Source organism: Neopsephotus bourkii, unplaced genomic scaffold (assembly GCF_033783945.1).
Source record: "Neopsephotus bourkii isolate Nb327-2 ecotype Australia unplaced genomic scaffold, CSIRO-AGI_Nbou_v1 NB_673, whole genome shotgun sequence".
NCBI classification, from domain to species: domain Eukaryota; kingdom Metazoa; phylum Chordata; class Aves; order Psittaciformes; family Psittacidae; genus Neopsephotus; species Neopsephotus bourkii.
Genome location: NW_026901172.1, coordinates 2,114,255 through 2,128,214, shown reverse-complemented (window position 1 = coordinate 2,128,214; position 13,960 = coordinate 2,114,255). Strand labels below are relative to the sequence as shown.

The window sequence follows — 13,960 nt, the reverse complement described above, 5'->3', positions numbered from 1 at the left end:
GAAGACAAAAAGGTAAAAGAAGCCTCTGCAGCTGAGTGCCATGGGCAGGCACACCTTCCACTGGAGCAGCTTGCTCCAAGCCCCTGTGTCCAACCTGGCCTTGAACACTGCCAGGGATGGGGCAGCCACAGCTTCTCTGGGCACCCTGTGCCAGCGCCTCAGCACCCTCACAGGGAAGAGCTCCTGCCTAAGAGCTCATCTTGTTATATTTCCTCTATAATCAATGCAACTCAGAAAGACGGAAGCTTTCCTACAGTACTGCACAGTATTTTCTTTTACTCTTCCTCATTATGTTATGGGAACTTCATTTCAACTCTTTAACAAAAGGTTTTCTAACTTCATGGCAAAAAAGCGCATCAAAGTAATTTGGGGGAGATAAGTAGCACACAGTAGACAGAGCTATGAATGATCCCACCAGCTAAAGACACAACCCAGAGTACCTGCTTTGAGAAGAAGCATTTCTGTAATGTTTTGGCTAAGCAAGTTGTGGAGAGCCCCAGAGAGGGTCTCTGCACATGGGAAATGATCAGATTTGACTCTGGTCTCACAAAGCAACTTGTTTCTTATGGTACAATATTGCTTGGCTTTGAATGAGCAGATTCAGAAATATGAAAAGAAACAGGGCCTCATTTTAGTAAGTCCTGTAAAGTGAGGATCAGAAACATGGTCAGTCCAACTTCTCTCCATGAATTTGTTACTTCAATCAAGTACATAGGTCTTTCAGATTAATTCCTATGAGGACACTTTAGTGAACAAACTAATGAAAGTATAATACTTAACCAAAACCACTTACTCTATCTAAAGAATAAAATCCTTTGTATTTTTCTCATCTGCAATGTAAAGCAAATATTTATAATTTTCATTTATTTATATTAAAATCTCATGAAAGACATCTACCAGATTGCATGACAAGCTGCCATGCATTATTTCCAAATTCCAGTTAAATGAAAAAGCAGAGAGACGACGAATAATGTTGAACTTCTTATTTGAATCTACTCAACACTGAGGAGCTTGACTGAAAAGGGACTCGGTACAAAACAGCACATGGCTGGACAGACTGAAAACCTTTTAGACTGATTCAAGCCTTCAGCATAACTCAGATCTATCACTATGTGAAACAGAACAATTCAGCCAAACTCTACATAGTCAGAGACTTGGATAAATGGGACTAAAAGCTGAACCTTTTCCATTGTAGCCCTAATAGTGTAAAAGGTACAGCCTGCATTTTGCAAAACAAAACTTTCTTTTTGCTTTCAAATTCCTTGGGGTTTTTTTCCTTCTTTTTTCTTCTTCTGGAAAAGGATTACTACACTGCAATTGTCTGCATCTACTGACACTCACAGTACTTCATTGCTTAATGATGCACCACTATGATATTTTCGGGAACAACTGTATGTAACAGAGCATCTCTGTTGCCTTAAGAGTCTCTGTGGCAGGGGATTCAGGAGAACCCAGTAAGGCCACCTCTGCAGCAGACTTGTTTACTGAGAGAACTGAATTTGACATTTCAAAGAAACAACCTGACATTCTGTTATACTGTAACATAGCATCTCTTAAATGGAAAGTGGAGTGGAAGCAGCAACAGCGGAGGCAGAGAAGGGTTTAGCAGAACTACCTTGCTGAGTTTACATTTGAACTGATACATTTTAATTTAGCTGAAGATAATACTTTGAAAACAAGCATAGCCAAGATCAAGATTAAGCAAAAAAGACACAGAAAACAATAGAAGATTACCTTTGGTTTACCTCTGTGCAGCAAGGGCTTTTTCTGGCAGGCAGATAAATCAGTTTGTTTAAACAGCTACTAAGCGCTTATGCTCTCAAGACAGAGGGGTTAACCTTGCTGTAGTAACTCTACCTCTGTGATATTAATTTCTAGTCCAACCCTTCTGGTAACTTGCCTGCTGGATGCTCTTAATTCACAATAGTTAAGAAAGAATACATATTTGTAAGCTGACTATAGCAGAAAGCACTACTGAAACAGAAATCTTTCCATTTAAACAGAACAGAAAATTATCTGATAGAAGGCAAAATTATCAACTTGTTATTGGAGATTGCAGTTGCTGGTTTCTTCTACCTGTCCTAAACAATTCATTAAGGCAATTACAGATTAATGGCATCATTAGTTTCTGTGTGTTCTTCTGTCTCCTATTGGCAGAGGCAGTAAATATTAGTTTAACAGAAACTCACCAGTGGAGTGTCTTTCCCCCCGACGATGCTGAGTCCCAGGCCTGATCGGCCCTTAGATATCTCTATAGTCATCTCCTGCCCTGGAACTATAGAGCATGTTGCTGGATCTGCAGGCAATGGAGGTGGGAAGACGCCTGAGAACAAGAAAAGGCAAACAAACAGGTCACACTATTCAATGAGAAAATGAAAACCATCAAAGGAATCGTATGAGAGCAACTAATCAAGGTCTTGTAACTTCCTCTTCACTTTTACCAATTTAAATCAAACTAGAAGACTACTCTGCATAATTTCTGAAGTCTCTATATCAAAGTGACCTATATCAGCGTAACCTATATATATTTATATAAGTTATTCATATAATTTAAATTCAGATCACAATGGCAAGCTGTATTCCATTCAGGACAGATAAGACCATATTCCAGCACCATGGAATGGACAGGATGTCCCAGACTGCCTTTCCTTCTACTTTAAATCAACAGAGGAACAATGCCTTTGTACATAAAAGTCAATAAAACCAAGCAAAGACACCTTCAAGCTCTCAAAAATTGTAAAATGAGAGAAAAATGCAAACAATTTAAAAAATAACTTAAAATAAGTCATTGGATGTTCAAATAAAAAGCCTCAGTGAAAATTATCTGGGGAAAAATCCATCCTGGGTAAGGAGACTAAATATACACTATACTGGTGGAAAAAATAGCTGGTTCATACTACGGCTGGTGACTTCTGCCTCTGGAGAAAGATAAGTCGGTGCTGGGTCCAGGGGTATCTCCTGTACGTTTACAGGTACTTTTGTGGAAGCTTTGGATTGTCTGATCTGATTGAGGACCTAAAAGCAAAGCAGAGGGAGAAAACATAAGTTATCAATCACAGAAAGGCATGTTATGGGGACATTACTGTTGATATGGGGACATTATGGGGATATTGCTGTTGAGTATTGTACCTTATCAAAGCCAGTAGTCAATAGAAGGGAAACAAGCAATAAATATAGGTGAACTGAAAATACTCTCTTCATCAGTAAATGGAAAATCAGGGTGACTGGACAACTGTGCTTCCAGAAATGCTCATGAAGGAAGCAGGGACAGAGCATCACCTTTCTCACTTGTTCCTCTCATACCAAATAACGTAGGTTTCCCCAGTTATCCTCTTCCCCCCATAAACCATCCATTCTTCAACTAGATCAAGCCTCCCTTTTTGGTTAACACAAACACACATACATTTTCTGGAAGCTGCTCCTCCATTTCTTGCTGATCTGCCACCACTGGTTTGTCAGCTTTACATTTCACATCCTAAAAAGTCAAAAAGGAAAGTGAGATGTACTGCAAATCTCTCATTAGCTTAAACAAAATACCCTCCAAAACTCAAAATGATGATTCTAGGTATACATAGTGATATTTCTTCACATAAGTACATCTGTAGCACAACACAAAGCCAAAGCTCAGAATCACAGAATCCCAGACTGGTTTGGGTTGGGAGGGACCTTAAAGCTCATCCAGCTCCAACCCCTGCCATGGGCAGGGACCCCTTCCACTGGAGCAGCTTGCTCCAAGCCCCTGTGTCCAACCTGGCCTTGAGCACTGCCAGGGGTGGGGCAGCCACAGCTTCTCTGGGCACCCTGTGCCAGCGCCTCAGCACCCTCACAGGGAAGAGCTTCTGCCTAAGAGCTCAGCTCAGTCTCCCCTCTGGCAGGTTCAAGCCATTCCCCTTGGCCTGTCCCTACAGGCCCTTGTCCAAAGCCCCTCTCCAGGTTTCTTGTAGGCCTTTTGAAGGTATAGATAAGCCACAATAAGAGAGAGCCTTCTCCTCTCCAGGCTGAACTTGAAAGAGGAAAATCTAGTGAGAATACAGGGAATATCAGGAGTTATCAAAACCACACCAACAGTTTTGAAGTCACAGAATGCACGGAAGGGATTTTTGGGGAGGAGATTATCACATGTGGTCTATATTGTTTCTGAGCAATATGAAGCTCTAAAGAAGAAAGAAGTGTGTCCTCTGAGGAGGCTAGGACAGCAATTCCCATACTGTGGGGAAACATGCAGGAATCAGAGTGCCTACAGCAGGGAGGTGTTCAAAGTCATCTCTCCTTCCTTCTTCCTTTCTTGGTAGTCCTCAGGAACAATAAGCACGCTGCCAGCAGTTAAATAAAGTAATTGCTCAAAACACATCATCTAGCCTCATTATAAATATCTCAAACAATTGCACTTTAATACATGCTCAGTCTGTATCCTAATTTCCTTTCATATCTTTGCAATACACTACCAAACATTGTTAACTCCTACTTCTACAACTATTTCCAGACAGTTACAGTGTCCTCCCCTTGCTAGCTCTTAGCCAAACTTAGGCTGCTTTGATCACAGTGTCAGGTATCCTACCCCATGTTAAAAACCTGATAAAACAACCTAGTTTTCAGAAAAGCTGAGCAGCAGCTTCAAGACAAAACAGGGCCATTCTGTTGCATCTCAGAAGATTTTCTAAGCAAGACGACAATCCATATATTGAAAAGAAAATCAAATTTTAGTTAACCAAGCTTGGAAACACTGACCTTGTTTCCCCGAGCTTTTTAATGTTAAATCATGCCAAGCCCCACAGGCTTTGTTTCCCCCCCTGCCTCCATTTTTCACCTTCTGTGTTTTTCCCCAGCTTGCTGTAACTATACTGCTATTATCCAAATGGATAACAAGAAGAAAAAGATAAAGTGGTGATCTCATTGTATTATCAGAGGTGTCAGGGGAGAAACAGCAAGATTGCTTTGTCATTTTATGAGAGACTGTTTTAGTAAGCTACGAAAAATTATTTCATGCTTCCCTTTTTCATTCCGGTATGTGACTAAGATCTGAAACTTCATCTTGCACATCAAGTAAGCACCAAGCACCACCTTTAAATCTCTTTAATCTCCATTTAATTCAGACTATGCTAGAGGTACCTAACCAAAATAAAAGGATTTCCAGCCCCTCAAGCACTGAACTGTACACTCAGCATTTGTCATAAGCCTGCGACCTGACTGGCTTAATCTAATTCAATTCCCTCAGCTGCATCCAAAAGCATTTTCACAAAGCCACTCTTCACCAGTGTTTCAAGGACAGGTTTTTTGTTTGTGGTAAAGATAGATTACTGCTCCAAGTTCAAGTCTTTCAAGGAAAATGCATCCATTCTCACGTACCAAACATCAGTTTAAGTATCCCACCTACAGGACACTGAATTATGTACATGCTCTGCCAGGACACTAATGCTGCAAGGTGGTTCAGAGCACACAGGATGACTGCCCAAGCCATTTTCACCTTTGTAAAGTTAAAAGTTTTGAGAATGTCTCAAAGCTCCATATATCAATTCTTTTCCAATGACACATTATGGAAAGCAAGACAGCTACAGTCCTCAGAAAACCATGACCTTCTACCAGGCCACCTCAAACCTCAACATGCAGACTCTGCCTAACACTTCCATTGGCTCCAGTTCAGAATTAAAGTTGTTTTCTTTCCCCTTTCTTATCATCCAAGTCTACAGTGATGTCCATTATATAACTTTATACTTTTGAAAGTGATGAAGTGACAACAAAAAGTATCTTGGGAGAGACTGACACATTTATCAGCAACGAGTGAATAGAGAATGATGTGAAACTTTAATTTCTCCTTTTATTACAGTTGTCACTTGGTGAGACATCCTGCCCATGTTTTGAGCTGTGCATACTCGTAGAAGATCTCTCCTGATAAGCACATACTTTTTATTTACTCAGTGAACTTGGTCTTACTTGTTGACTTTAACATTCCTGATTTCTCCTGACACATGACTGAGAAATTCAATAACAATGGTGAAGTAGCATGAGGCTCTAGTAGCAACCAGCGTGCTATGAAAAACAAGGCACTGTTTTCTTTTGCCTCAACTGTCACTAAAAGACTGAAAGGGAAATCTTTCTTCAAAATAATGAGCTGTCTTGTGCTGCGCTGCAGTGTTGAAGTCTTAATGAGTACAAACCTGTTTCCTTCTGGTCAGAACAGACCAATCCCAGCCATCAGCATTTACAAAAATAAGACACTTAGCAGTATTTGCCATGTTGGTTTAAAATCCTGATTGAAAGAAAACTTCTAAAATTATGAAAATGGCTTTTACCACTCTCTTTCATCCATTTATGCCTCTAAACCAAGGGCTGGCCCAACTAAAGGCATGCTAGAATAAGCAGTTGGATCTATAGGCATTAAAATTCCTTCCCAAATCGACCCCCTAGCTCTTAACTTTTCAGCATCCATTTATCTAATGGAAAAATCAGTGAGTCACCTCTAAGCAAACAGCCATCGACTGCAGGCAGGGCTGTGCTGCAGCCAGAGAAGTGACACACTCACTGCCTCATGGTCTCACCAATGACCCAGGACAGGTCATTTCCCCTCTGTGCCACAGCAGGGATAATAATACTGCATATAATGTTGGATAGCGCTTTTTAAATTCCAAAGATAAAATGTAAATTGTAGCAGCCAGCTGCTATTACATGAACAATTTAAGTGGAAAGATGAGATAAAACTTGGTATGGATAGTGGGAAAGAAAAACTAAGTATTACAGCGATGTTCTCCTCACCTAGAGGCTCTCAACAAAACCATGTCTTTGTCTTCTCTTACCCTTCTGCCACTGCTTTGTTCTCGACAACTTTTATTACCAAAGCTTCACCTTTTTTTTACCTTTCAGTCTAAAATACTGTTTAAAATACTGTAATTTCTATCCTATGGCTCCACAGTTCACTTCTTTCTTGCTTCAAGTTTGAAAAGAAGCTGCCAATATATTCTGGGTTCCCTGTTGTTCCAGCAGCATCTTCCCTCCACACCTATCTTGAATTGATGCAAGTTTTTTCCCCATTAAATCTGTGCTTCCTCTCATACCTTTCAGAAAGCTGCACAGCACAATATCCAACACCAGGAAACTGCACAATTCATTTTATATAACTTTATCCACCTTAGTCTCTGAGCAACTTTTCATATTACCTTGTAACCCCTCAAAGTTTCTTGCCAGTTAAACAAGAACAGCAATAAATCCAGGTGACTTATGCCTGTAAATACATACAATAATACTCTGATTCATTTATATTCCAGTGCATCAAAGTAGGATTCTGCACAAGGCTACCAAATACAAATAATCCAACTTTTTGGTAATCCATTAGGAAGACAAACTGGTCCATTTGGTGTGAGTAGTTAATTCTGATGCTCAAAAGCATGTAATACTTCCTAACTCCTGGAGTTCCTAGACTCATTAAGTACTTACTAGCTATAGAACATTATGTATATCCAATTCATAACTGGAAAACTCAGGCCACACTTTGAAAAAGACATGATAAAGCATGAAGAGAACATCTAAGGAAAAAATAAATCCAGAAATGTCTCAGTCAACACATTCCTTGAAAAAGGAATAGGCTGCTGGACAAAATGACCGCCTCAGCAAAATTGATGTACCTTGAGGTTAGCCACTCTTCAGCATGTTTAGTAGAGTCCAAAATAGAGAGATTGGAGTTGTACCCTGAAGGACTTTCAGATTTCAGTAATGCACAATCTGACATATTAAACAACAAAAAACTCCATCTGCATCAATGGGAATTTCTGTATTTATTACAGCACACACTGACAACACCACATTAAACCAGAAGTTATGGGCTTGATGTAGAAACTACTGACAGTAACTCTATAGCTATGTTATTCAGGAGGCAAGACTAGATTATGATAATAGACATTTTGGCCTTAGAATTTATGAAGCTATGAATATAAATAAGAATACCATTTACGGACCATGCTTTCTTCTGAAGTTTGTCACACTCAGATAGCAAGAGTGGAAACTCAATCCCCTCACTGAGGAAGTACTTCAGAGGGGGTCAAAATGTTACAAAGCAGCTCTTCTTTCAACATTTTAACAAATCATACTGACTGGTTAGTGCATGAAAACAGTCTGTGTATATAGCTAAGACCTTGACTCTGCTCTTACATGTACTAGATATTATTGGACAATAGTGTGCTGTAATACTCCAACACAAAGGTGGAGAGAAAACAAATCAAGCCAATGAGCCTGTATTTCTGAGCTCCAATTATTAATTGGACCTTAAGTCACTTACAGCTTTGCTGGATTCCTCTTCAGTCAAGCTTTTCATGACAACTTCCAAGCTCGGGTCTTCCTCGCTGCTTGCAGGTTCAGTGCCACCATGATCCTGTTGAAAGGATTGGTAACAGTTTTTAAACAGAGCTATGATCTCCCATCATTGCTAAAGAAAAAAAGTGGACATCTTTACCTTTTTTTTTTTTTTTTTTCCCCTAAACAAGTAGCAGCATGAAAAAGTAAAAAGATCCACAATTAAAGCATCCTAATGTCAGGAGACAAGTGAGTGATACAACCTTTGACAGACAGACCTTGGTCTCCACATGGCCAGCCGAAAATACCACGAGGTAGTCTAATACTAACATTTAGGTGCTGATTTTGGTTAACTTTCAAGGCCAGACTAATCCCTATCAACTGTGAAAGCTGATGAGTTTGTATTAAGAGATCTTCTTCAGACTTCTTTTGAGAGAGAAGGTCTCAGGCATGTTAAAGGAAGCGCATGTTCCTGCATATAATCTGAACAGGCTGGTAGCAGCATGAGTGATTCCTCCACCCTGGAGGAACCAGTAAAGCTGAAGTTGTTCTGGTTCGAGCACATGGCCACCGAGCTCAGGAAGCTGGAACAAAATCCTCAACTTGAAGTGCAAATTTAGCTTCAGGACTCAGGTACTTCTGGACATTACAGTGAGAATACTGCAAATGCCATTCAATGACAATCACTGGAGAATCAGCAAATGAAAGTAATGGCCCCAAAGACATCAGTATTTTCACCAAGATGTGCTCCAAGAACTTCCTCTTGCATTAAGTTTTTCTCATTCTATAGAGAATTCACAACAAAAAAAAGGCCCTTGAAACATAAAATAGCACCATACTAAGTAGGAAAGTTTGTCTGATCAGGATTTTCTGACATTTTCTTTAGAGAATAACTAGCATATATTTAAGAAGCATAGGCTTGCAAGAAAAATTATTTCCGTCCCATACTGACAATTAAGATAGATAGGAAATGGCATCTAGAATTCAGCTAGAATTCAAAGGTTAAAGTATCAGCAACTTGGCTACATGTAAAATTTAATGTGTTCATTCTCCTTCCCATTTTTAAACCAACCAGGTCCTGAATCTGCAAAGATTTTTGATCTCTAATTTTGATTTATTTTATTTTAAAGCTATCTTAACACACTTAAGCATTTAAGCCAAATTTGGAGCTGTTCTCTCCTGCAAATGGACTACATACAACAAATCAAATCAAACTCCAAGATCATAGAATTGAACATAGAATAGTTAGGGTTGGAAAGAACCTTAAGATCATCAAGTTCCAACCCAGTCCTAGATGCAAAATGGTTTCTGAGTTTTCATTAGACATTTTACACACAATGAGAATTACACAAACGTTTCAACCACCACTTGAGCAGGCGAAGTATCTCTGCAGCTGTACAAAGGCTCTTCAGTATTGCAACAACTATCTCATTCTGTGGCTTTCTGATGAATGAAATCTTTTTAAACAGATATTTTACAGTAATTAGTATTTAATATACATTGCTTCTGGTGGCTTGCCCACAATATTACACCACAACATAGACTTATCCATGCAATAAAGCCAGACCCTGTTTGAAGGCATATTTACTGCTTATCACTTTCCATATTAAAATACCTTAATGATGATAAAGAGATAAGGCGAAGAAAATTAACACAATTAATCCTGTTACACACAAGATAAAATATTTATTTGGTATTTAAAAGATATAATTTGAATGTATTGAAGGTATAATTTCAAGATATATTGAAGATATAATTTCAAGATGTAATGAACAATTTTGTTTTGTTTTATCTAAAGATGGGAACAACTGACAAAGGAAAGCAATGTAAAGTTCTGTGCAACAACAGCACCTCTTGGTTACATTTATTTTCTATAGTAAGATACTAGCTGTAAGTAAAAAACTGCACTTACTTATAAGGCAGCCACAACATAAATAGTAAGAGCTTGCCATTAATGCATAAAACTCATCTCACAAGCACCTACCTCTAAAAGCAAACACTGCACATGAGGCTGAGCTCTTTGATTTCCACAGGCTGGTAGAATCTAATTACAGCCAGGTATTAAAGAGTCAACAAAAATAAAATGAACTTGGGCTCTGTAAACTGTAGAGTAATTTGTGATCCACCAGCTGCACCTGGGACATGCTGCTTTTATATGGAGGAGAGAAGGAAAAGCCAAGGCACTGTCCAAAAATAACTCAGATCCAAACAAAAACTAAAACTGAGCAGCTCTTGCACTGCACAGCACTGTGCCTGTATGGAAACAGCCATCAGTGGCAATATAATCTGGAAAGCAACAGCAAACCTAAGAACAGGGGGATTCACCCTGCATTACCTAGCATGGACCATTGCCTATTGAAATACCAGGAGTTCAGTGCACATCAATTTATCAATTCAAGGCAAGACCAAACCTCAACTGAATTATAAAACATATTTTGCTTTATTAGCTCAGATAGAAATAGAATTAAAAAGCAACAGCAAGGCCAACCATGCATTTTATCTAGAAAATTTAGTTACACCATATCGAGATGCCGAAATGATAACAATGTGGTGACACTGCAGGGATTCATGGTGCACAAGAGAGCAATCAGTCTACACTAGGGCTGAGAGCAACTATAATGAAGAAAACCACTGGTAATACTATCACATTAAGGAAGCTTTTGCACTGGAAGATTGTATGCTACAACACTGTAGTAAAGCTCACTGCTTAAATGGCCCTCGTCTGCTCCTGTGGGAAGAAAATGAGCAGGAATCACAGAATCAGAGAATGATTTGGGTTGGAAGAGACCTTACAGATCTAACCAGCTACAAAAGCAGCAGGACAGGAGATGACAAGTTTTTCATTCAGAGACCTTCCTCCTCCTGTACAGCAATAACCTGTTTAATACCTGTTGTTAATGCCATGCCAGCCCTTTCAGTAATGATGAGATCAATTAAAAAGAGGCGGAGGAAAATATGCCTATTAGGTCAAGTTCCTACCCAATGCATTTTATGATTCAGGGTTTAATTAGACAGGGTGTTTAAATTTATAACAAACTACTACTTATGATGAATCCATCTAATTTAGCAATCCCTAGTTAAAAAAACCAACCCACAAACCTTACCTCAATAGAACAGGGAGAGCTGGAAGGTAACGGGAAAGGAGCAACAGCCATTTGATTGACTGCATCTTCACTTCTGCAAAGCAAATAAAACCAGTGTATTACACACTAAACCACAATGGTCAAACTTCTTTTGAGTTGGTTTTGCCCATTAAGAAAATACTCTTACAAGTATAAAAAGTAACAGCTTTTTACCAAAAGTTAGAGCTTAGAAAAGCATTTCAATTTTGCTTTTGCTTGCTAGCAAACACATTACATCCCTTCCTGGGACCATGGTACTTTCACCTGGGACATACTGGCATCATTCTTTGGAAATCTAATTTTGTGTGGATTATCAGAGGATGCAGTTAAGATTTTGTGGTCCCTACACACCAATAGATATGCCAATGCTTCGTTAGCCTCTTCTAATAGTGCCTACATTTGTAAACTGCTGGTTTGTAGTCTAACATTCACATTACAGAAATATATCTGTGTTACTACAATAGATTGCTTTATTTTATTCATATTTGCCTTGTCTTAAAGATTCAGTGTAAAAGCTTGAAAGAATCTTTATAAAATGCAGGAAGAAGAAAACAGATGTATACTGATTCCCTCTACATACAAAGCGCATTATTTTTCACAGATGTTCATTAGGTATGGCATCTTTTCCTCTACCCCCTTTAAAAAGCATTCCTAAGTTGACATCTGATTACTTTGTAACCTACAAAAGCCTCCTTTTCTTATTATTAAATAGCATTCTGCCTTGCTAATGTTCTTCCTCAACTGCCATTTAAAATTATTTGACTTAGGAATTAGTTCTGCATGTTTTTAGCCTCTGAACCAAGTAAAATACAACTTCATATTGTTTAAGGCACATGAAAAACAAGACTGTGTTGATGCACCTCTTTATTTTTGGGGTGAATAACTTTCACAGAAGCCAGGAGCAAGACACAAATCCCGTTTTGCTAAAGATTCAGTACTATCACATAGACTCTGCTTGCCAAAACATGTCAGAGCAGGAACCTGTGTAGCTCTGCAGATACAGATCTTGAGATGAAAGGACAGGACTTCTTACGTAGTGGGTCTTGTGGGTTTGATTTCTGGTCCTACCTCCTACCTTCCAGATTACTGGAACACACAGAGAAACCTTTCCTCTTTAATTTGTGGAATAAAACATTAAACTAGTACATAATGAAGAACATTTTACAGAAGTTCCTGGAAGAACTTCTGCTTTATCCCTGAAGAATTAAAACACATGAAGCTAAGATGTTCTGATCACTAAAAGACAACACTGTAAATCAATGCCTCTCAGCAGAGCAGCATATGGGAAATTCAGACACAGGCATTTGAAATAGCAAATCCTGCCAGCAAAGGTTGGTGAATTCATTTACTTATCTTCAACCCAACAGCCACACAATTCAAAGGAATTGGTTGTGTGCTGCTCAGCGCTGTACTTGCTCCAAGCTTCTCCTCTTGGCCCTGCTCAAAGCCTTGCCAGAGCCAGAAACCACGCTTAAGATTGGATCCAGAGTGGGTCCATGATGCAGATACACAGGGACAAAAATCACATCAGAAAGCCCATGAATTTCATGTGTTTCATAATTTCCAAGTGCATTTTACCGTGTACGGCATATTAGGCAAGGGCATTTTTCCTCCTCTTATCTTCATGAGACATTGATCTAATTACGTTGCTTTTCTAGCCTATAAAAACACATCAGCAAAGGAAAGGTGTCTGAGACCCAGCAATTTTTACTTGACTCCAGAGGTTTTCCTGACACGAGTTGACGTGAAGCACAAACAGCATGAAAGCTAACACCACTTCTGTAGCTTACAATGTGTACTGCATACCTTGCAATTAGGAGCAAACTTGAAAATAACAAGGTATGTATAAGCCTTTGTAAGAAATACTCTAAAAATTGCTACACGAAGCTTCATGAGCTGCATGACAAAGTAGGGTCTAATTACTTATACAAACTAGTTTCCACTTCAAATATACCCCCAAAATGTTTCCTCCGCCCCCAATCAGTGGGCAAACATCTTCACCCCGTTGTAAATGGATGACCATTTTTATTCCAAGCAATAAAAACCCACTTACAGCAATTCCTTGGAAAAAAATATGCAGAAATATAAAAAATAAGGTTACAAAGTGTCACAACTTGTAATCTCCCCCTGCTAGGACTTGTACATATTTGAATACTTTAATGCTGCTTCAAAGGAGACTGCTTCAAAGCAGAATCAAAGTGGGAATGTATTTTAAAGTGACAGATCTAATAATAAATTGCTGTTTCTGCTCTCCACTTCCATAAGTGTCCTCAACTAAAACATGAATTTATTTACAATTAAAAGGAGCAATCATTTTCTTTTGATGCAGGGGCAGACAGCTTAGAAGTCTGAACATCGTATTCAAATTACAGTGACTGCAAAAGAGCATTCAATGCATTTGCCAATGGTTGCTACATAACCACCTCCGAGAAAGCTGTTCTCAGTTACTAGTGCTCAATATTGCTTGAGGTTATGATGTCTAAACCCTTCACAGTCAAGACACAGCTTCATACTCTCAGGGTCAAAGCAACATACAATGCAATTTATACAGCAGGGAG

At 39.0% G+C, this 13,960-nt stretch overlaps 1 protein-coding gene across 1 annotated transcript in view; it reads right to left on the bottom strand.

The window, feature by feature from the left end:
* Positions 1–13,960, bottom strand: part of PATJ (PATJ crumbs cell polarity complex component) — a 149,448-nt gene that overhangs the window by 32,126 nt on the left and 103,362 nt on the right. The window contains exons 29-33 of the mRNA XM_061353426.1: positions 11,385–11,457; positions 8,267–8,359; positions 3,404–3,475; positions 2,898–3,015; positions 2,190–2,323 (exon numbers count right to left, since the gene is read on the bottom strand). Of these exons, the coding sequence (XP_061209410.1) occupies positions 2,190–2,323; positions 2,898–3,015; positions 3,404–3,475; positions 8,267–8,359; positions 11,385–11,457 (490 nt within the window). The remainder of the gene's footprint in view (positions 1–2,189; positions 2,324–2,897; positions 3,016–3,403; positions 3,476–8,266; positions 8,360–11,384; positions 11,458–13,960) is intronic.